At 27.5% G+C, this 23,060-nt stretch overlaps 3 protein-coding genes and 1 long non-coding RNA gene across 13 annotated transcripts in view; 2 read left to right on the top strand and 2 right to left on the bottom strand.

The window, feature by feature from the left end:
• LOC100744239 (syntaxin-binding protein 5) overlaps window positions 1-17,812 on the bottom strand; it is a 73,982-nt gene extending 56,170 nt beyond the window's left edge. For 3 of the 10 annotated variants that reach the window (XM_012381047.3, XM_033318818.1, XM_012381048.3), the window contains exons 1-4: window positions 17,198-17,809; window positions 3,530-3,627; window positions 1,533-1,715; window positions 1,050-1,184 (exon numbers count right to left, since the gene is read on the bottom strand). In XM_012381047.3, coding sequence (XP_012236470.1) covers window positions 1,050-1,184; window positions 1,533-1,715; window positions 3,530-3,627; window positions 17,198-17,317 — 536 coding nt within the window. In that variant the 5' untranslated portion in view covers window positions 17,318-17,809. Of the gene's footprint in view, window positions 1-1,049; window positions 1,187-1,532; window positions 1,716-3,529; window positions 3,628-17,197 lie in introns of those variants that run through there. The other 7 variants (XM_012381045.3, XM_012381043.3, XM_033318816.1 and 4 more) reach the window with 5 other exon arrangements.
• On the bottom strand, window positions 6,427-7,047 carry LOC117151229. The gene is made up of 2 exons (XR_004460993.1): window positions 6,941-7,047; window positions 6,427-6,871 (listed from the first exon to the last, which is right to left on the bottom strand). It is a non-coding gene; the product is annotated as an uncharacterized LOC117151229 (long non-coding RNA).
• Window positions 17,813-19,132: 1,320 nt separating the features above from the next.
• LOC100744050 (phosphatidylglycerophosphatase and protein-tyrosine phosphatase 1) lies at window positions 19,133-22,734 on the top strand. The gene is made up of 6 exons (XM_024364988.1): window positions 19,133-19,301; window positions 19,439-19,493; window positions 21,769-21,911; window positions 22,001-22,081; window positions 22,241-22,474; window positions 22,569-22,734. The coding sequence occupies exons 2-6, from the start codon at window positions 19,481-19,483 to the stop codon at window positions 22,689-22,691; spliced, it is 594 nt and encodes a 197-aa protein (XP_024220756.1). The 5' UTR covers window positions 19,133-19,301; window positions 19,439-19,480; the 3' UTR covers window positions 22,692-22,734.
• On the top strand, window positions 19,450-20,480 carry LOC117151117 (mitochondrial GTPase 1). The gene has a single exon (XM_033318819.1). The coding sequence runs from the start codon at window positions 19,481-19,483 to the stop codon at window positions 20,447-20,449; it is 969 nt and encodes a 322-aa protein (XP_033174710.1). The 5' UTR covers window positions 19,450-19,480; the 3' UTR covers window positions 20,450-20,480.
• Window positions 22,735-23,060: the final 326 nt, after the last annotated feature.

Here is a 23,060-nt window from a genome sequence, read left to right as displayed (position 1 = left end):
GATACTAGCATGATGATTGTCCGGCTTATTCTACTCTGCCATGCCAAACAAATTTTAAATTCAAAATGTCCAAATCGATGGATTGGTCGTAATGGAATTGTAGCATGATTATCGTGTTCGCCAGATCTTACACCTAGGTATGAGGGGCAGGGGGTTAAAACAAACAGTTTATAAAGATCAACCAACTACACAAGAGGATACGATGAACCGATTAGTTACAACTTGTACTGCTATTAATTCTGAAACAACCGGAAGGTCATTATAATTGGTTATTGCTCGTTTCAAAGGATGTATGATCGTACAAGAACACTATTTTGAATATTTACGAAGATGATTACGTAAAGGAAAGTGTATGCTGTTTTGCACATTTTATGATCAAGTCTTCTAGATATTCTTAACGCGATAAAAAATATTTGCTTCACATTCTCAAGTTCAGGCATCTTGGCCAAAGTCTGCGATCTCGATAGACATAAATGATATGTAAAACTTCAATTTTTGGAAATCGGTCATTTCAAGATCATGTTATTATACATACCTGAACGTATTTTTTTTACCAACCACACGATGCAATAAATCAAAATATATATATAGTTGTATACATAAAAAATATCAATGACCTTGGAAGCTCTGAGGAATAACCTTGGGAAAAAATATTCTTGCTAGATATCGGTCCTTCGATACCATTCACGTTATGTAAAAAATATTTTTTGCATCATCACAATTCGAAGAGATGTTTAGGTAACTTTACTTAAATAATTTAATAAATTTAATAAAATAATTTAATAAAAAGACAAATTCTATCATAACCGCTTTTAGTGGGAAATCAAACTGTTCACTTCTAAATCGGAAAATAATCCAACTATCGGAATAAGTAAGAAAATATGTATAGGACTAAAGAAAAATAAAGACAGTTTGAAATAAGACGTACATAATTGCAAGTATATGTCGCTGCCGCTGTTTATTCTACACATGTACGTATGATACTGTTCATAGTTAGGTTATTAATCATATTTAGCTTAAACTACTTAGACAAACATTTGCGTACTTACACTTCGATAGCCTTGTTCCAATTAATTACATATCCAGAAAGAACAAACGTCTCGATATGAAGCACATGAATATTCCCCCGTTCCGTACCGACATATAACCATTTACTTTGTAGCGGTAAGTGGATGCATGTTATTCTGTTTGAAATAGAACGAATTATTCGTCATTATCTAGAAAAATCTTTCAAATATGAAAAAGATTTAAATATGTAACACGAAAGAATATATGAAATTTATTGTCTAATGATTAGTTGAAATAAGAATCTATTTGTTTTTTAAAGTAACGAGTTGCCAGTCATTTAAAAATAATACTCAGTAATAATTACTTCTATCATTTATATTTTATTTTTTCTCGTGTATTTTATATAACAACTGAAAACGGAATAAAAGGCAAAACTAATATCGTTGGTGAACTACTAACGTATGCAACAAGAAATACATCTATACTATGAAATGAAAATCAAAAATATAAATGAAAAGACTGACCTTTCTCTTTGAAATTTGAGACTCTGCACAACCTGTGGTATTTTCTGTCGGAAATTCCATAGATGCAAAGTGTCATCTGCGGTAGCGGAAACCAATGCTCCCTCGTTGATTAAAAACTGTAATTGTACCACTGCTGTACATCCTTCGTGTCTTACATGTGCATCTACACCTGGTCGACCCAAACTATTTTATCATGTTTTAGTTAAGGAAAATCAAAAATATCCATTTTACAAGCCTTGTTAGAGTCTATTTTGTCACAGTTTAATAAATTGTAAATGAACAATATTTTGTATTTATCTTATAAATTATGATTAGTAGATACATTTAATAATAAAACTCAATAAAACTCAAGACTAATTAGCATAGCATATTTTTTAAAAACAGTTGGGATAATTAATATAAACATAAATCTGAAACACATCTGGCAAATTTCATCGTTTCACATTGAATATTTGGTAAATTATTAACATTTAATATAATATATATAAAATAGTATGAAGAACGTATAAAGGCGATGACAATGTATACAATGCACAAATACAAATAGTACAAATGTAGGAGATAAAGACTCGTGGGACTAGGGAAGAACACGTTTCCCCTTCAACCTACTAATTAGGGAAAATGAACTAACTCGTCACTCGGGTTTGCCAATCTCTTGAACATGATAATTTTCGTATTTTGAAATCCCCTGCCTTTCTGTGTGCCGCTCTATTTCTATAAAAAGTAAATTACATCATACTTACATTTGCAGGAACTAAGACTGATTAAATAATCATTAATTTGTCGTTATTAATTACAATTCCGTAATTGTACAAACTTCTACAAGATAACTCAATTAATAAGTTAATTAACAGAAATAAACGAAATATATTGTAAATAAATCAAGTTATTCTCTGTATCTCTACATCATATCACTTCTAGCACACCATGCAATCATTGATTTTCTGCATTCTTCATACATGCACAATCGATTCTTTGTAGAAAGCGTTCAAAGATTTTATTGAGCAATAAAGCGCACCGTCAGATGAAAGTAGTTACTTTGTAGCAACTGCCTGTCTCGATAGCAACTAGGAAGCTTATCGAGCTGTGATGAGCATTCACTACATGGTAAATCTTTAGTCAGAATAGACCAATAAAAGCACCCACGTGAAAGAACACATGGTTGACGAACCATAAACCAACTGTACGGAGTAATTAATCCAATCAAATTGGATAACTTCACTCGATATGATTCTTTAACAATCTTATAGACATCTTAATAAATCACTAGAAACGTAAATGTAAGAGTTAATCAAACGACAAGATAATTTTCACAGAAAGAGATTCAAATGTCTCTTAATCATTTTGCCGTATGGATATCCCTTTTGCTATTTTCAAAATATGCTTTTTTATATGTATGCTTTTTATATGTACTTTATAATACAATTTAAATAATGTTAAGAAACGCGCTATTTTTTTAAATATGTAAATATTTAACTTGCTGTTTACATTATAAAACACAATAAATGACATTTATCTTGAAGAAAGTTTTAAATAATATATTTAGTACATTTACTAAACAAGAATACCATAATGCAATAAAAGTATATAGTTGTGTGAAAAGAAATTTTATAAGAACATAAAAACGAGTTATTTTTATTCTAAAATTCAAAAGTTACTCTTTGCATTTTATAACAGATACCATTTGACCATGTATATTGTATATCATAAGATAGAAAATTTTAATTTAGCATTTGTCACTGATAGTATACGTTTCCTTTTTTAAACTCTTCCAAAGTTATTTTCAGAATAATTTATCGTAATCTTTATAATTATCTATTATTAATATGGTCTGTTTTATAATTAATCTTCTATTTGGTCTTGTTAGGAATTTAATCATATAGAAAGCTATACCTGATCGGGTCGTATACATTTTGTTATTACACTAGTGGATACTCCTTTCTTCTTTTCCTTTTACCTAGTTAAATTGATCATATTAAAACATTATGAAAGGATACATCCTAAGAGATCCAGATTTAGTGCCAATAGCAAGAAGTCTTTGAACTGGATCGAATGCCACTGCTGTCGGCTGATGTGGAAAGCCATGTCTGAATGTCTGAAATATAAAAGCATTTGTTTCAATTCATGTTTCCTGCTTTAGTCAACTGAAAGTCTATTCAACCCCACCAAGGGCTGCAGAACGATATAAGATAAAAGATAGCATTGTTTCTCTAGTCTCCAATGTATATATTTAACTTAGACTATACAAATATTCATACTATAATTTCAATACTGTTAATTCTGCATTTCATTTGTTTTTCATATCGACTATGTACTTTCAACGAATCTAACATTTAGTTTAAACCATTAGGACGTCTATATGATCAGTTACAAAAAAATTCGAACACTGTACAATTTTAAATTTCTCAGCTATACATTTTCAATAAATGTACAAGGATTAATAAAAATATATTACATTATGTTACATTACATTATATAGATAACAGTGAAAAACTTATGAGTTATTATTTATTGTCATTCAAATATTAAAAGAAATACTAAAAAAGAGCGAACTTTATGTCACAAAAATTTCAGACACAAGATATACTGCCAGTGTTTATATTCAAGGTTTGTAAACAATGCTTCGTTCAACTCTGAACACGTGTGAACTTTGTTACCAATTTGTTCAGAATGAGCCGCAATAGCCGATATACGATAATTTTTGAAGTACGATAATTAGTAATATTTCACTACGAAAAAAAAATCAATTTATGAAAGAGCGAGTATGGTAAAGAATGATTTAAAAAACATTTGGAAGAAGAATAGAAACAAATCAGTAATGATTATTTAAAAAATACCTTATTTCCAGTATATTAAAACGTTTGCATCATGTCAATGGTGTCATCATAACAAATATTCGTGAATAATCATTATTAATTTTATGTGTTTAATTGTTCAGTTCTATGTATATAATTAACATTAGTATCCGAAACTTCTTGACATAAGATATTAAGATTCATTTTTCTTCACTGTTTCTTTTAATATTTAGACAACAATAAGTAATAATTCAAAAGCGCTTTTCTACTCTTATCTATATAGAATAGTGTAATATAATGTTGTACATTTTTGTTGTTCCTTGTATATTTATTAAAAATATAGAGCTTAAAAATTAAAATTGTACAATGTCTGAGTTTTTTGTAATCCTTTTGTAACCGTAGTATTTCAAATTAATATTCTATAATTATAGATATAAGTTATAATATTTCAATTTTGATATAGTGTTTCTTTATATATGTACGTACAGTGTAATATTACTATGACAGAGTTATACCTAGTATGTGTGTAGCTGTGTGAATACAAAAGAGTACTTGTAGAGAGTTTTGGGAAGGCATACAAAAGGTTTTGCAAAAAGAGAGTCTGATATTTTGTATAAATTTATACATTTCTTGAAAGTAATAAAACATAGCTAATCATCATAGATCCACATACTTCTTTAGATATATACTCCTTCGGTGTTTCATATTCGTATTAAATAACATTTTATTTGTAAGTTTACCACAATATGCATCACTCACGATGTATAATATGCATCACAGACAAAACTCTTTGAGTATCCATAGTCCACAGTAAAAAATTCAAAAGAATCAAATCTGGTAATCGAAATCGTCATTCTGTTGAACCTCTTCCTACCATCTATATATTATCAATTATCTGATTTAAATATTGTCAGATTGACATGTGTGTCGAATCTGAAATTTGATGTAATATCGAAAGGATTAATTTTAGAACCGATGTTGATTAGATATTTTTAATTCCCCTCGATGAATACCTACGATAAGCTTTCAAAGTCTTCTTTTATAACATTCTGTACGAAGATTTAGACTGATAGGTACGAGATTATGTTGTGTTAGCGAATCACGATTTCCGGTCCAAGAAGTGAATAACGAAGGAAGTTGTTTTCCTAACTTTATCACTGATTCAGAGTACATACTAGTTATGCAATACCATGATACATGTATGATATGTATATATGTTTCTACATTCTGCCTCTCTTACATCGTATACCTTATATCTATCTCTATATCTATATCTCTAAATATATTTATTTATATATATTAATTTTTTATTTATTTATGTAGTATATTTACAATAAGAAATTCGATCGATTCACCAAGAAAAAAAAATTCGTTTTTCTTCTTTTTAAATACAAAGACAGCCTAGGAATATCCTTCAGAACATACTCATTAGAATCAAATCAACTTCCCACAGACAGCTTTAATTTCTTTACAAAATGTTGTTCGTTAGTATTGGAATTGCTTCTTTCAGATGTTTCTGTCCTGTATACATTCGCCAATAGATTATCGATTATTGTTTTTATAATCATATACACATATTTTCGTGATTATTGTACTGCATTATTCTCGCAATTATACTGAGGAATGTATACATAATAACATTAAGAACCTCATGGAAAAACACATTCTTAGGAAATATGTAATAGAAATCTGTGACTAAATTGTATTTCATTTTCCTAATACACTTTAAAACATAATTTCCTTTAATCCATTTTGAAAAAAGGTATCTTTATAATATTTCAAATTTTCTCTGTAAAATGTCAAAAATACAAAAGAAATAAATACCGAGATTTAACGCTGAAGGTAGAAAATAAGAACTGTAGACAGTTTAATTGCCCGAAATTATCAACAGATATTGTCGTAGCTATGTAAATATAATTATCGATATCTGTAAATATAATTACAATTTTTAATATCTAATAATTGACGAGCAATGACGTATGCGGCTAATGGACAGAAGTGGCGATTAGATTGAAATTTGAAACTCTCTTAAACTTAAGAACCTATCGAACAGCGAATCGTAAGTACAGGGTGAACTAAAACTAAGAATAGGATTTAAAACATAAATAATTGTCTTATTTTATAACATGTTTGTACGATATTGCTAAATATTTAAAGCTTATAATAGTATGGAGTTTATGTATGAGAGTTAATAATATTTTTTATATACCCTCTGTTTACTGTCTAACAATGTCAGATTCTTTCGATAGCATGTTTCATAACAATGTTTAATGTTTGAGTATTATATAATGTTCTAATATTCCAGTTTCTGCAAGAATGTTTTCCTTGAGCTCTTCAAGTGTACATGGTCTATTCACATGTACCTATTCCTTTAGATAGTAAATTTCCCACAGAAAGTAATGGAAAGCCGAAAGATCGGGCGAACGTGGCGGCCGATAATGGACTTATCACTTTGATACTAAAAGTCTACTATTTTTATGCGTTGCTTCTCAGTGTAACTCATCATGATAAATCTCCTAAATCTCAGTTGTAACATATACGAACCTGTAACATGAAATCAAAAGAAGAATGAAGTTATTCTTTTCTCAAATCCTACTCTGAACTTTGGCCTACCCTGTAGAATAAGTAAGTACAAACTGGTACCAATACAACGCAACCCTTGTCCGTCACGACGCGACGATGTTCCCCGTCAAATTAATGAAAAGCAATTGATTATTGAAATGATAGTTAATGAGTTAATCGGATTAAAGATAATCACGAACTTAATATCATCGAATTGACATCAGACAGTCGAACCAAAGAATTCGTATTTGATAAAAACTATTTGAATATTGAATTACTAAGTTTGTAATTTCGATTTCTATTTATATTTTTTAGATAAGCGCAGCAAGAACAAATTTTGATATAGTAAATTCCCAGGGCAGAGGGTGAAGAGTAATGATTGGTTGGTCTAGTTCTAAAGGAACCCCCTACAAAAATAGCGAAGATAAAACGACTCAGTGTACAAGTGTGCATTTGCGATGAGCACTAAAAATGAGAACAAGTCTTTGAATTTCGGATAGCCTGGCTGTAATTAGAGTGCACGATGCTCTATTGTACAGAAAATTAAGATAAAGACTTCGCAGAATGTTTGGATGGCCGCAGGATAAGATGTTTCAAATTAAATGCTTGCCATCCGTGTTATCAGTAGCTTAATTTGTTGCTACGTCTGAATATTATCAAAAATTGTTTAGAAGATATAAGTTCATTATAAAAAAGATTTTGACTGTCCGAAAGAAGTATAGATTCTAATTATGAAAGTCTTTGAATAGAAAAATGTAATTGATGCTGATTTAATTACGGTCTAGTAAATTTTGTATAATATATGAAAATTTCAACTTAAATCTTATTTTATGTTTATTATCTAACAAATTGGATAAAGCGAAATAGACTAGTATATAAAAATCTTGAAATTTATTCACTTAAATCCCATATCTTTTTAAGCATTCCGTGCTTTCAGTTCAAATTTGTTACATCAGATATACGTACATATAAAGCCGTAAAATAAAGTTGAATAATTCAATTATTTTTATTAAAATATTTTGTATAAATGGCATGAAACATTGTAAACATACCGATATAAATAATAGATATTTTCATCGCAGAAATATGAAATTATCTACAATTGTATGTAGAAATGTATAACTTCGTATAATTTCAACTTTATTTTTAATAAATTTTCAATGCTTTCTATACAATTGTTAAAATACCTACTATTGGCTTAATACAAAACTCAAACAATATATAAGAGTTTATGGATGTTACTTTGTAATTGATTCCTTTAAAAAATGAAATAAAAGAACTATCCGTTATACGGATAAGAAACAAATTTGGGACAAAGTAGAGTTAGGATTAATCTGACGCCCTAAAAGACAGATATACGTTAAAATCGATTCTGATGCAGCACTACTGCCTTTCCACTGGTCATGAAAACTGCCCTCGTTCCATTTCAACGGAATGGAGAAGTAGGTTAAAATACAGCAATACGAAACTTATGAACACCCGCCATCCTTTATATCCGATTTTAACTTTCCGGAGGTGGTCTCTGGTCAATTTCCGACAGTTCGCGTGTTACGATCTTGCGAGCACATAGACATCGAACCTTAGCATCCAATGTACCCATATAAATTGGCATTCTATAGAATTATCAAGGCGTTATCAACCCAAAAGAAAAAAGATAAGTTTCGAAACTATGTTTCCTTGAAAATCGCACCTGCAAAATAATAGAAAGTTCAAAAATTAAGAAGAAATAAAAATAAAATTTTATTGGTATAATATATCAATATATGTAATATTGAATTAATATTGAACTAGCTAACATATAAACGCAGCATTGCTTCGAAAAACAAACTTACTAGATACTATTACAGCAATAGTAACGTATTGTTAACGATCAGTTCAGTTACATATTTAATTATTAGATGATTAATTATTAAATTTAGTAAAATCCATAATACAAGATTTGAAATTGGTTATCATTTTATATGTATACAATATGGCACGATAATTCATATTTGATGTAGGTAACTTAAATTTAGATGTAATAGGATTTGTTATTCTGAAAACTGTGCTCATTTTTTATGTATTTCTATCATATTTGAAGGGATGTAGGAAAATTGAGGACCATAGCAGGAATTGAACGCACAATATCTCACAGATATACTACAAATAATATAAACTATCCAGTCACCTGCCTTAAGGCCTAAATAATTTTTCCATAGTCCCTATTATGTTGAGACAAACTAAATGTCGTAACAATTATTTACATAATGTAATATCATATACTACTATTTTAAAGAGGAACAAGAAAGCAGATTATCGTATTAATCTAATACAATAGTTTCATCTGTCGATTGTTTTTTGTTATTATCTTATATTATTTATATTATATTAACGATCTTACTAAGAACATTTTCTGTAATCAGAGGTCATTAATTAAACATTTGAGAGTTATAAAGCAGGTAGACATTCAATTCGTGCAGCAAATTGTGTGCCTTACATTTTATATACTCCTGGATCATAAAAGTACTTCTAATGAATGAACCATTGATTTAAAGATCTATATGTATTCTTGTGTAAGAAACTTGTTGATATTTTTATCGACAAAAGTATATATACTGCACTCATTAAAATTTCCGGCAGATATTTGATACATAACAATGAAGTGTGATAATTCTATATAAAAATAACAGAACTTCAAACACGAAACGTGTTACACATAATATGTTACACATTCATCATACTTTTATTGATCTGCTTTTAAATGTAATATTACTTTTTAAGCACTTTGATATGCTAAGCAAAATGAGTCACGTTATTGAGAAGTTAAAAAAAGCAATATACTACTAAGACAATATATCTTATAAGTGTGTTTATTTACTGATAGAATAATACTGATTAAATTATAAGACATAAATTATAAACTTTCTTTGGTTAAATTATAAGACATTTAAATTACATATTTAAATAGCAAGCTGTAAGTATTTCATAAACTGTTCAATTTTCGATATTTTGATACTTTTGTAGGGCATTCATACAGAAATGCATAGAAATTAATTAAAAATTATGGTTTCTAAAGTCTTATGTTACTTTGAAACACACCATAATTTTGCATTTCACCATCGCATAAAGTTGCATTTTTGTAGTAATTTATACATTACTGTGAAGACTTGTATGAGATAATTTCTCAGTAAGGGACACAGTACAATATGCATTTCTTAACGACACGATATTCTTATATCAACATGAATTACAATAGTCATGACATACATATAAATTAAGATAAATTTTATTCATAAATGGCCATGAATTATTTTTCCAATTTTTCTGTTCCACCTTCCTCTTCCTAGAATAGCACCAATGAATAAAAACCTAATCTGCATAGAATTTCCATGGTTTATTAGAAATCAAGATAGCTTTCCCGATTGTGTTGCATGTATATACTCAACTCAATTTAAATGGTTCAAATTTTGCTGTAGTATTCTACGGAACCATGAAAAACAGGTAGAAATTAATTTTATAAAGCCTACCAATCATGATATGTACCTGTCCAAGGTTAAATATTTTCGTATTCCATAGGGACTCTATTTCAAAGTCTATTTGGAACATGCTTTTGTGTTTCATGTCACATATTTTGTCAAAAGGTATGTATTTTAAGATATAGCAAAGAAATACTTCTCTATTTTATAAGAAATGTATTTTATAATATGTAATACATACATACCTATAAGTAATACTTGTGAATTGCACCGAAATACTTCAATTTGTCATGGACGTTTCATGGACAAAGAATACGTTTGACGATGGTTGGTGTTTTTTCGCAGAGGAATGTATCGAGTCATTCATTACCAATCAAATTTAACAAAATATGGCTTCCAAGAGGTGTCGCTACTCCAAATATTTCGCTTTTTGTTAAACGGCATCCGCAGCCATTTCAGGGATATTCTAAAACTCTTATAATCTTATAATGCTCATTAATTCTACTAATTATAAGTGACTATAATTAGTCCTATCACGTTCTGCGGTCGCAATAACTCTGAAATTAATTTTTGGTTTTTCCTTGTTTTCAAACTAAAAAAAAATGTGCAATCGTAAAAAGTAAAATTTATTCTGTATAATTATATAAGTAAAAAAAACAGTTTACTTTTATGTTAAGTATCGTACGTTTGATAAATTACGATTGTGTGGTTTAGGAATTCTAAGTTGGTTGGTCGAAAAATTGAAGAGAATTTCAGAAAAGCTTCACCAGAAAATCTTAGAAAAATACAATAATGGACTAAATTCATACGATATTATTAACTGCAGATCCCGTTATAGCACAGTATAGGAAAAAATTATAATAAAGAAAGCAAGTAACGACATAAATATTGCAGCCCTTAATAAAATCAGAAGGTCTGAATTAGACCGAAAGATGAATTTCTTCATACTTTTGACAATGAATCGATTATAAGTTATTTATTCATATTCAATATTATATATGAAATACGAAATAATATATCAATATATGAAATTTCTTTTAATAAACTATTATATACACATTTCCTTCAGACTTGTTATCTATGGCACGACTCGTGTAACGATTACGCTTATATTTTATGTTTAATTATAAATCACTTAAAATATTTTGTTTAATTAACAAGAGCAAATTAATCTTTTTATAGAAGTATTATTATTATCCAAACTTGATTGCAAAGATATTAACCGATGAATGCAATAAAATTTCTCATCTAAAAGCTTCTCTAACTAGATTAATCCATATAAGATGATTCTATCATATCGTACAATGCAGAGAAACAAGCTGTATCACGTAATTGGCATTTCTTGACGGCTATTGCTTACTCATCTATTTAGATGTCACAGTGCCCGCAAGACTGCGCGCGAATATTTAGACTATCACTACGTGACTGCTCGCTATTCTGTGCAATTGTTATGTAATTGAAATACAAAATTGCTTTTACTTTTTTCACTCATTGTAACTCGGGTCAGAAAAAATATTATCAGTTCAAAAGTATAGTCAGTAAATAGCGAAGTAAGTGATAAAAAATCTTTTACAAAATTTCATAATAGATACTGCGCATAAATATGAACTATATATCATAAATATTTCAGAAATAACGTTGTTTATACATTGTTAATACAGGCGTAAATAACAAAGCATTCATTTTGAATAATAGATATTATCATGTGAAATCGCATAAATAAAACAATAGTTATATTTTTAAACACCTTCAAATCTAATAATATTCATCAACAGTGCAGTTTATATCTAAGACAGCTAAAAGAGTATAATAAAGACACGATTCTCATAAGAGAAACAAAGACGAAGACCAAAGATATACCAAAGATATATTTAATGTGTAAGACTGGTCAACATAACGTATGAACCACTTTTAGCAGTAAAGTGCAACATCAAAACTATTAAAAAACCTAAGATTCATGTACACTTATATCCTACTTGACTTTGTTTTGAAATTGTTACCAGTTTTGTACTGCAGTAACATGGAGTTGCTTATCTACAAGGAAGTGCACATTTAAAATAATTAGTGTAGACCTAAATAAAAGCTTTTAGTCGTCGTGTTATAATACCACTACATTGAATTAAATTAAGTAATTTTTAATAAATCATAGAAAAAGTAATTTCTTTTAAATCTAATAATTGAATCAAATAATAAATTTTGATATAATTATAATTCCGTTAATCTAACACATAGCCTCCTCATGTCTAAAGTCTTTCAATCTTGTAAAAATTCAGGTAATTATGTAGCATTGTATACAATTTAGTAGATTTAGCAGTGGAATCTTGATTTATTATTAAACATTACTATTGTACCTATAAAAATATAATAACTCGAGGACACAAGATAAATAAACGTTCCATCCCCAAATTTCTACTTTGTTTATTCATGAATAAGATCTGACATTGTAGCAAATTTAAAAATTTCTCTATATTCAAATTTTCGTAAAAAAACCAATTGCCTAATATAATTTTGAAATATCTCATTATCTATAATTATCTAAAATGTAAATTTCTATCTACCGTGAAATATAAGGATGTTAATTTAATAACATAATATTCTATTTTTCTCATTAATTGTATTAATAAAATAATATTTTACTAAATTAACATCGTAATGTAAGGCATTATTATGTGCACTGTGAGAATAAAGTTACGATAGATCTACTATCTATATCATACCACAAATGTTATAGAAGCTTATTATACAATTTAAAAAATACAGTCTATTCACCGACATATATGAGAATCATAATGATCATATATGTATGTAACTATTTGAAACAATTTAAAGGACGTTTTAAAAAAAGACCTTCTTCTGAAACTATGTTAAAATCATTAGAACGTGTCGTTAAAATTTCTGAAATATATTTTCTCATCAACTCATAATTCTATATTTGTTTACAGAAGTCATACGGCTTTTAAATGTAAATCTTCATTTTAATAAAAAAATATCTTAACATTACACTTTCAATTAGTAACAGCAATTCCGACATGTAACATATGGTACATATGTAGAATTAATATATGTATGAACTTCTAAATTCATTTTCTTGCTTTCAAACCAAGCTTTTAAAAATACATACGCACTTTCGTGGGCAATATTGGAAAGTTTAAGAACTAAGCAATTAAGCTTACAGAATAGTGTATTGAATATTTTATATACTTTTGTGACAAAAGAAACCTACTTAACTGTTGAAAATCAATGGATTTATTCAATAATCTCTATTTATCATATCACTGCAGATTCAATAACTAAACAACGAACCATATGACTTATAATTGTATTTTTAAACATATATAATTACATATACAACCGATACGTAGGTAGATATATATGTAATGTATTGTTGCAAAATATTAATTTAGAGATTTGACCGAGATAAAAGAGATATTAGGATTAGGGAATGAAATGTGAAAGTATTTCGATTGTCCATCTTACGTAATGACAATAAAATATGATTAAGAGACTGGTAACTTGTAGTGTTAAACAATTTGAAACATTGAAGTAAGAAATATTGAGAATAAGCGAAGAAATACAAGTAAGGGAAGATTCAAAGAGGCTTACTGAAATGATTGTAACGGGAGATGATATCGAGGGAACGTTAATCAAAATCAAGAACATGGTAAAATCGAAGAAAGAAACAAAAATCGAAGAGATCGACATAATGAAGCTACGACAGCTTCACGAAGAACTGAAGGAATTGAAATTAAATACAATAAACGAAAAGAAAGAACTAAAGGAAAGATTGAAGAATTATGTACAGAGGGAATTGGTAAAAAAGAGAGAAAATGGCATCACGCAACAAGTATTCTTGTATTTTTCCATTTTGTATCATCACTTTATTTTATTAGACATTATTTTATTGTTGCGTAAAAGACATTCCTGATCCCTCATTCAAAATCCCATTATATTACATATATTGATGTTATATCGTATTGTATTGATACATGATTATATGTATAATATTCTATTATGTTCAACGCCTCCTACTGAATTTTCATCTTACCAATGAACAGTTTATGTAGGTGACACGATTGTTTTTAAAGGCAGATAAACCGATATGCATGACGTAAAGGAATTCGTTTCGATACTGTTATCGACGCAGCGCATTGAATCTCGACCTGCACATGCTTCCATTAAAAGTAACCTCCTTTATACGTGTATGTGCATTTTGCAACATTTGTTGCGCTAGTTTAAACATCACTTTACTCCTTGAAGCATGAAATAAAGAAAACGATTTGCGGATTCGTATTAAAACTCAGGCACCGATGAAAATACCAGAAAATAATGAAATATGTAGCAAAACACAAGCAGATCGCATTTATTTTGATTTAACGACAAATCGTATATTGATTTCCTTTGCTGAACGAAAGCCATAAAGCACCACGACGACAGGAAGCATTTATGGTTTGGCCATGCTTCCCACTTTGAAGAATTTTATTCAATACAAGAAACAATAACAAAAAAGCTGTAGAAATTTGCGAAAAACGTAATTCTTTCTTATACTGAAAAGGAATATATTAATCACTAAGCATGCCAACGTTTTAAATATTCTTGCATACTTTACAGCAGACGATAATTCACATATTTACTTAGATATGTTTTCTATCTTTTAGAATTGTTTTCCATACATGAAAATGACATTTTTTTAAACATTAATACAATAAAATATATTAGATTGTTCTTTTCATCATAAAAGGAATCAACTAGGAACTATGAAAATGTAAGTCTGAAAATAACAATTGTACATTTATTCTTAACCTATCTATATTCTTTGGGTATTTCTCTATTGGTTAAAATGTTCTTGAAAAGGGTATGAGAAAATCGTTATTAACGCGCGCAATTTTTAATTCTAATTTTATGCTCCTGTCTTTCTTAAATCATTATAAGAGTACATATCTTTGTTTGTTGAAATGAAAGCAAAATTAGAATATATAATTCGAAGACCGTAGCAAGATTAATCATATCGTATAAGGAAATTTATATAGTATATGTAAGCGTAATTCTGTCTCTATCTACATAATCAGTTGGGCGTTTCTGTCATCTCGTATAAAAACAAACTTGAATACATTAATCCAATGTTTCACGATTGATTACTTTTTATATATGAATTTATTGTAAACAAAAAAATGTTAAAAATTCCATCCTTTTAATAATAATCCTATGGAAACTATAATACGTGATAAATGGTTTATACGATGATAATTAATTTCACTTTCCACGAGTACTGGACAACACAACTTTTTTTACTGAATAATTATATTTATCTATATCTTAATAACTTGAATTTCATGCTCAAAGAAGGACATCTTATTTATTATTTTTATTATTTAATACGATGACAATACTAACAAATGATCTTCAAGAGATCTTGAAGACATAAGCATCAATGCTACTGAATAAAATTATTGCAAATCTATAATATTCAATCTCTCTCTCTCTCTCTCTCTCTCTCTCTCTCTCCCCCCCTCTCTCTCCCGATTAAGATGCCAGATGATATAAATGCTATAATATAATACTAATATAATAAAGTCAAAAAGCATCATTATATCCGTTTGGCAATTTCTCTTAAGTCACCTTCCACTTTTCTTTAAAAAGTTATATTTATTCGCATTATTAACAATTTTGAAATCAATATTCATATTTAACTACGTCACGTTGATATGCAACCCACCAATGTTACTCTGATAATGTATTACACGTACATAGGATAAACTATCGCTAGATATGTATCGTGCAAGTGCATATCGTCACTTCTTTTGCATGGTGTAATCCTTTCTTACTTAGAACGTTAAGGTATTATAATCGATTAAAATGCCAAATGTATCTGTTGAATAAATATGCAATTATAAATATTCCGAAAAGATTAAAGATCACATTGTTCTTTTGAATTATTTGTAATTCGATTTGTATTGAAAATTCATAATAATCAATTTCTTAACTCCTACTAACTGATAATCGTAATTATGAACGAATCGAAATTTTTTATTTTGAAAAAGTTTTAGTAGTAAGATAGTGCAAAGAATGTATCTTATACACGTCTACATTATTTTCCTTTCCTCATTTCTTTATTATAAAGTTCTAATTGATAGAACCTTATCATAATTCATATTATATCATAATTTACAAAAAAATTCACGTTATTTCTAAACCAGAAATACTTTTGTACTTATTAGTATTTCATATATATATATACTTATATATGTCCATACATACGTATACACTAGACTTTATTCCTTTATAACCTGTATTCAATGCTATTCATCGAAATTACACGCATTAAAGAATATGGTAATAAACAGAACTTAGCAACAAATACATTCAGCTATTTTGCATCTATTTAAATTTGTAGCTGTATATTTGCTTAAAAGTAATATATTACAATAAAGATAATAATAATATTAGTAACTTCAGGAACACAATATAATATGTATGGTCGTTTTTAATTCAAGATTATTTTTATGATATTTTGATTCTACATTTATATTACTAATAGCGGTGATATCATAGTATATATTGTACAACATATATCCACTATGATAACATTAGTGATATTATACTGACATATTAATTTCATAGTTAGAAAAATGGCTATAGTTGTCAAATAAAAAGTCAAACGATAAAAAACGTAGTATGCAATAAATGCTTCTAAATTGGGTCATTCCACTTATAAACCGAAAACAGCTTTTAGAAAAAGATAATACTATATATTCAAAATAACATAGCATATTTTAATCTATTTTAACGCTAGTACATGTAATTTGAAATAGATGTGTAACTTATAAGTTAATAGTTATAGTATATCGCTACTGACCTTCTTTACTTGAAAATGTTCTGGCCGTAAATTTTCGACGATTTCCTGATCAGGTTTGACGGGTTGCGGTACCGATGATCGGAACCCGTCGAGCACGCCTTTAATTGTAAACTTCTTCATTACGAACCGAAGATAACACCTAAAGGATCACATGTGCAGCAGCAACACAAATTCAAGTCTTCCTAAAGTTCCAAGTCAAAATACGTAATTTTGAGAAAATGGAATTAACAAGAAAATTCGAAATTTCTTATGACAAAAATTTTCAATATGTTCTATTTAAAAGTTCCTTTTTCCGTGAAAAACTAACGATGACATCTTTGCGGATGAATGGAAAGTAACACTCATCGATATTTCGAGTCTTACGGGACCTCTTCTACATTTTGACAGAATAACGATAACGTCGGAGAGGCACTTCAGCACATTTCGAGATCGTAGTACTTTGTGTAAATATAGACGCACACGTTACCGTAACCGTTTGTCGGCGCGTTTTTACAAATGCTGCGTGACCAGAATTGTTTTCGTAGTTAACAGCAATGCAGTGTTGTTTAATCGTGTCAGGATCAATAACTGGCAACAGGCTCATGTGGATTCTTGCATGACCGCGAACCTACCCTGTGCGCAATCGTGAACAAACCTTTATGGCAAGTTTTTATGTCAAGTTCGTATCATCATAAAGGTAGTCCAAAATGTGGTACAACAATAGATAGTTACTCTCGGCATATTGATCTGTGTAAATTAACTATTAATAGCAACTTATAAATCTGAGTTATCAACAATAAGTTAAATTTCGATTTATAGTTATAAGTTTCACATTTGACTATTTAGTTATAAATTAAAGCGTTTAACGAAATTGTATTTTAGAATACTGGATATAAAATTAATTAAATAAATGTCAGCGAAATTTGTTTGTAAGATTCATTAATTTTAAGCTAATAAAGGTTTTACATGCATTCTTCCAATATATGTATCAATCGTAAATTCATTTCAATTGGATGATAATTCTTAGGTAGTTTATGCAATGACAAATAAGCACTTGTATAAATATATATGAATAATAATTAAACAGTATCATCTATATAAGAAAAATAAACAATTTCTTTCTCATTTTTAAATTATTTATTTTTAAATATTTCTATGTACAATACGCTGAATAAAGTAAATTAAAATCATAGTCATAAATTCTAAACGGCTCTTGATACTACCAACTTTATGAATAACCTAGTGCTTTTTCTAGTACTTTTACAAAGTATATTTATATTATATCTGATTATATTTATATTTACAAAATATATCTGTAGCCTGCCCAACGAGATGAGACAATAAACGTAAATAAAACGTGATTATTACGACTGCAACTATTGATTGTCGACTAGTGAAACTCAAGTGTCACTAATAGAGGGACTATAGACCTTTTTATGAAATTTAGACCTATTATCCGACTTTTGTCAAATAAAGTTTACATACATATAATATATATAATGACATTAAATTGAATCATTACAAAGTTTATATCGCCTAAAACAACCTGATATTTTACAGTACTACTAATAATAATATTTTATAATAGAATACAATGTTCTTTACATTGAAAATTGATAACATATATTACGGTAAAGGAAACATTTCTAAAATATTGTTTTTGTAACCTTTCGGATCTAAATATAATCAATTCAATTAACTTATATATAGTAATATATGTGTATATATATAAACTTAAATGTAATCGCAGAGAAAATTTGCTCTTATAGTTACATATATGTAACATATTTAATTATGATATAATATATTTATTTGATATACAAATGTACAGTATATTATATTATACAAATATATTGCAAAATAAAACAAATTTAAACATTCGTTTAATAGAATGTTAAATAATTAAACTCCTTCGAAATATTTACATATGTTCATTGTATATACAGTATTATGTAAGTACAATATTCATTTTTAAGTGAATTACAGAATATAATCAGATTTTCTTATATCCAACTTTTTACATACTTGAACATTTTGAACTGCTTATATAATCACTATTTTAAATACATATTATCTGCAATATAGAGTATTATATGTGCATAAAATGAACAGAATTCAGCATAAGGTTACCATAATTTTTTTATATAAATATTTTTAATTTAATGCGTACACATTACTGTATAATTAAATTTCGACATTATGTACTTACTAATTAATAAATATGTATATTTAAAATATTATACAACACAACTATTGTTTCAGGAAATTTCTTAGGGAGAATTGTATAGGTTAAGAAGTTTCAAAATGATGAGTCCAGGTAATGTAACACCCAAATTTCGTGATATTTTCAACATACCAACAAAAGATATATTAAGATGGTTCCCTGGACATATGGGTAAAGGCTTAAAAAACATGCAAAAACAGTTAAAAAACGTAGATTGTATCATTGAAGTTCATGATGCAAGAATTCCAGTTTCTGGGCATTATGCAGATTACAGCAATACATTGACTGGATTAAAACCTCATATTTTTGTATTAAACAAAATGGATTTAGCTGATATGAAATTTAAGAACTCTATAGTGGAAAATTTAAATCAAAAGGGATTATCTAACATATTATTTACTAGTTTTAGAAATGTAAAATGTGAAGGTGCTAAAGAATTATTACCTTTAGCACAAAAATTAATTAAGGAATCAAATCGCCATAACAGAGCACATGAGTCTTCATTTCAAATAATGATCATTGGCGTTCCTAATGTAGGGAAATCATCACTTATCAATCGTTTAAGAAATAATATTCTTCGTAAAAGTAGTGCTGTGCCAGTTGGCGGTATTGCTGGCATTACACGATCTGTATCAACACGAGTGAAAGTATCAGAAAAACCAGATATCTATGTTTTAGATACACCAGGAATTTTAACTCCCAAAGTAGATAATATGCATACAGGCTTAAAATTAGCATTAGTTGGTTGTATGCAAGATCATTTAATAGGTCCAGAAATATTGGCAGACTTTTTATTATTTTGGCTAAATAAACAGAAACGATTTGAATATGTTGAAAAATTAGAACTAAGAGAACCACATGATAATATATCATACATTCTTACATATATTGCAGCAAAATTAAAAAAGACTTTAAGAATAAAGAATTATGATGGTAAAATAATTATAAAGCCAGACTTAAGGTTTGCAGCAGAACATTTTCTTTCTTTATTCAGAAAAGGAGAATTAGGCTATTATTGTTTAGATGAAGATTTATTACTGTCAAAATGAAATTTAAATATAAAATATATAATTACAAACATATTACGTTTTTTGTTAGAAATTTAAAAATATTTTCAACTATATATATATATCAAAACAGTATATCATAAGATTTCTGCTTGTGTACAATAAATCTTAATAATTTTGATATTTAAAAATAAATTTCCATAATTCTATATATATAATAATGATCAGCATTGCTATTATTATCATATAATTATTCCTCTTTATTCAAATATGGGACATTATATATCATAGCTAATGTATCTACATACGTATATACATATGCATGTATTTGATTAGCAGTTAAATATATATAGAAAAAATGTAATCTTATTAATAATTATATTAATTAAAAAAGTAAAAAGTGATAAAAGGCTATTAGAACAAAGTAATATTATTTAAGATAAATTAATATCAAGAACTATAATAAATAAAATAATTGCATTATTTAAATGTTTCTTTAATAAATAAAAAACGATATAACAATATTAAAGAATAATGGCAAATACAATATAATCTTGATTACTATTGAAGAAAATATTTAAAAAGCTATATCATATACATTATGTCATATATAAACAGAATCTGTGCATTAATAATATTTTAATCAGTTTTCTATAAAATCAATAGGATTTTGAAAAAAAAAGTATAGTTATGTACATGTAATTGTGGGATAATTATAACAATGATAATCATAATTAAATAAATATGTATATTATGAAAGTAAGTCATTTGATATCAAAAAATTCTAAGTATTTTTATTAATTCAATATTATGAGATTGAATGTTTTAGATTCAGTAGCAACATTTCGAAGTTATAAGTAGATATACGTATTTATTTATTTAATTATAAATTTATATCTTTATTAATTTTCAAAATTATGAAATCATTTCAAAACAGATTATTTTTTATTATACAAAGTTCGATTACTTTAATTTGTTTTAAACAAAAATTATTTAGTCTATTCATTTAAATAATTTAAGGTTTCGTATAATAATTATTTATACTATATGTTGTACTATATGTTGTTGCTTATTAAAAGTGATTGCTTTAAAAAAGAATGTATGAATCTTACTACGTAACTAGCGTAAACCGTTATGTTAACATTCACTCCCTTCTCATATTGTAAATTCTGTTACTTTCACCTTGTGAACTACTTACAATATCACGACTGGTTGTAAAGTCTTTGATAAGATTTAATAAGATTGTTTAAGAAATACTTAAAATAAAATTATACTATATACGTTTATTGTATTTAACACGAAAGTTAATGTTTGATTTATATATATGTAGTGACTGCCTTACTAACGAGTTTAAATTATAGTGGCAATGTTTGCGAGGTTGACATTTTATCCAACGCTTTTCTATAATGTATTAATGGAAAAAATTTCGTCAAGAAATTGGTACGATAGAATTGATGACACTGTTATATTAGGTGCTCTACCATTTCGAAGTATGATCAAACAGGTATATTACATTACAAATTTTAATTGCATATTAAAATTGCAATAAAAATATAATTTAATTGCGAAAAAATAAGATCTTTAAAATTTTAGTTAATAAATGAAGAAAATGTCCGAGGAGTTGTTTCAATGAATGAAGATTATGAATTACAGTTGTTTTCCAATACTAAAGAGGTATATATATATATACATATATGTATACACACATATATATATAAATATAAAGATACATATATAAGAATTATTACTATATATATTTAAATAAAAATTTTTAAGTTAATATATTAAACAACACTGACAACATTGAAACATTTGATTGCACATATTTTTTAGGAATGGAAAAATAATAATGTGGAATTTTTACAACTACCTGTAACAGATATTTTTCAATCACCTTCACAAGAAAAATTACAACTTGGAGTAAATTTTATTAACAAATTTCGTGATGTTCCGACTGAATTAAATAATTCTACTAATGTTGATAAAACTTATCCTAAAACTGTTTATGTTCATTGTAAAGCAGGAAGAACACGTAGTGCAACATTAGTTGGATGCTACTTAATGAAGGTAAGATAATTATAAACATATGGATTTTTTTATAGAATTTCATATATCTTTCAAATTGAATTAAATTGAACATTATAAAAATAATCCTTGTTAGAAAAATCAGTGGACTCCAGAGGAAGCAGTAGCATATATGCAACAAAAAAGATCTCACATATTATTACGTACCGAACAGTGGAATGCATTAAGACTTTTTTATAACAACCATGTAAAACAATAATACATCATTTAGATAAATATACAGTTATTATTAAACTAATATATATATATATAAATAAAATTTTATTTGTTACAAAATTTTTATATACAAGTTAAAACATGTTTATTACTTACTAAATCTCTAATTCTTTGTAATTAATAGAGATACAGAAGTAATAGTCTATATAAAACATAAAAATATAAAATTTTGCAGAATAATAATTATAATGAAATAAAATATAAGACAATTTATGAAAAATAAAGCACCTAAATATGCTTGTTGTATTATAAAACTTGACTGAATAAAAGTACAATATTATTGCATATAATGATACAAAAATTTTATCTATATATTTATATATAATATAATTTAATCTAATATACATATTAT

Source organism: Bombus impatiens, unplaced genomic scaffold, assembly GCF_000188095.3.
Source record: "Bombus impatiens unplaced genomic scaffold, BIMP_2.2 scf_0120, whole genome shotgun sequence".
Classification (NCBI taxonomy): Eukaryota; Metazoa; Arthropoda; class Insecta; order Hymenoptera; family Apidae; genus Bombus; species Bombus impatiens.
The sequence above is the reverse complement of the archived record's forward strand: the minus strand, read 5'-3'. Positions and strand labels throughout refer to the sequence as shown.

Bases quoted from the DNA above. Each gene is read 5' to 3' on its own strand.
- LOC100744050 (XM_024364988.1), top strand. The intron at 21,912-22,000 runs GTATATTACATT...TTAAAATTTTAG, and splicing joins TTCGAAGTATGATCAAACAG to TTAATAAATGAAGAAAATGT. The intron at 22,082-22,240 runs GTATATATATAT...CATATTTTTTAG, and splicing joins TGTTTTCCAATACTAAAGAG to GAATGGAAAAATAATAATGT.
- LOC117151117 (XM_033318819.1), top strand. From the start codon at position 19,481: ATGATGAGTCCAGGTAATGTAACACCCAAATTTCGTGATATTTTCAAC.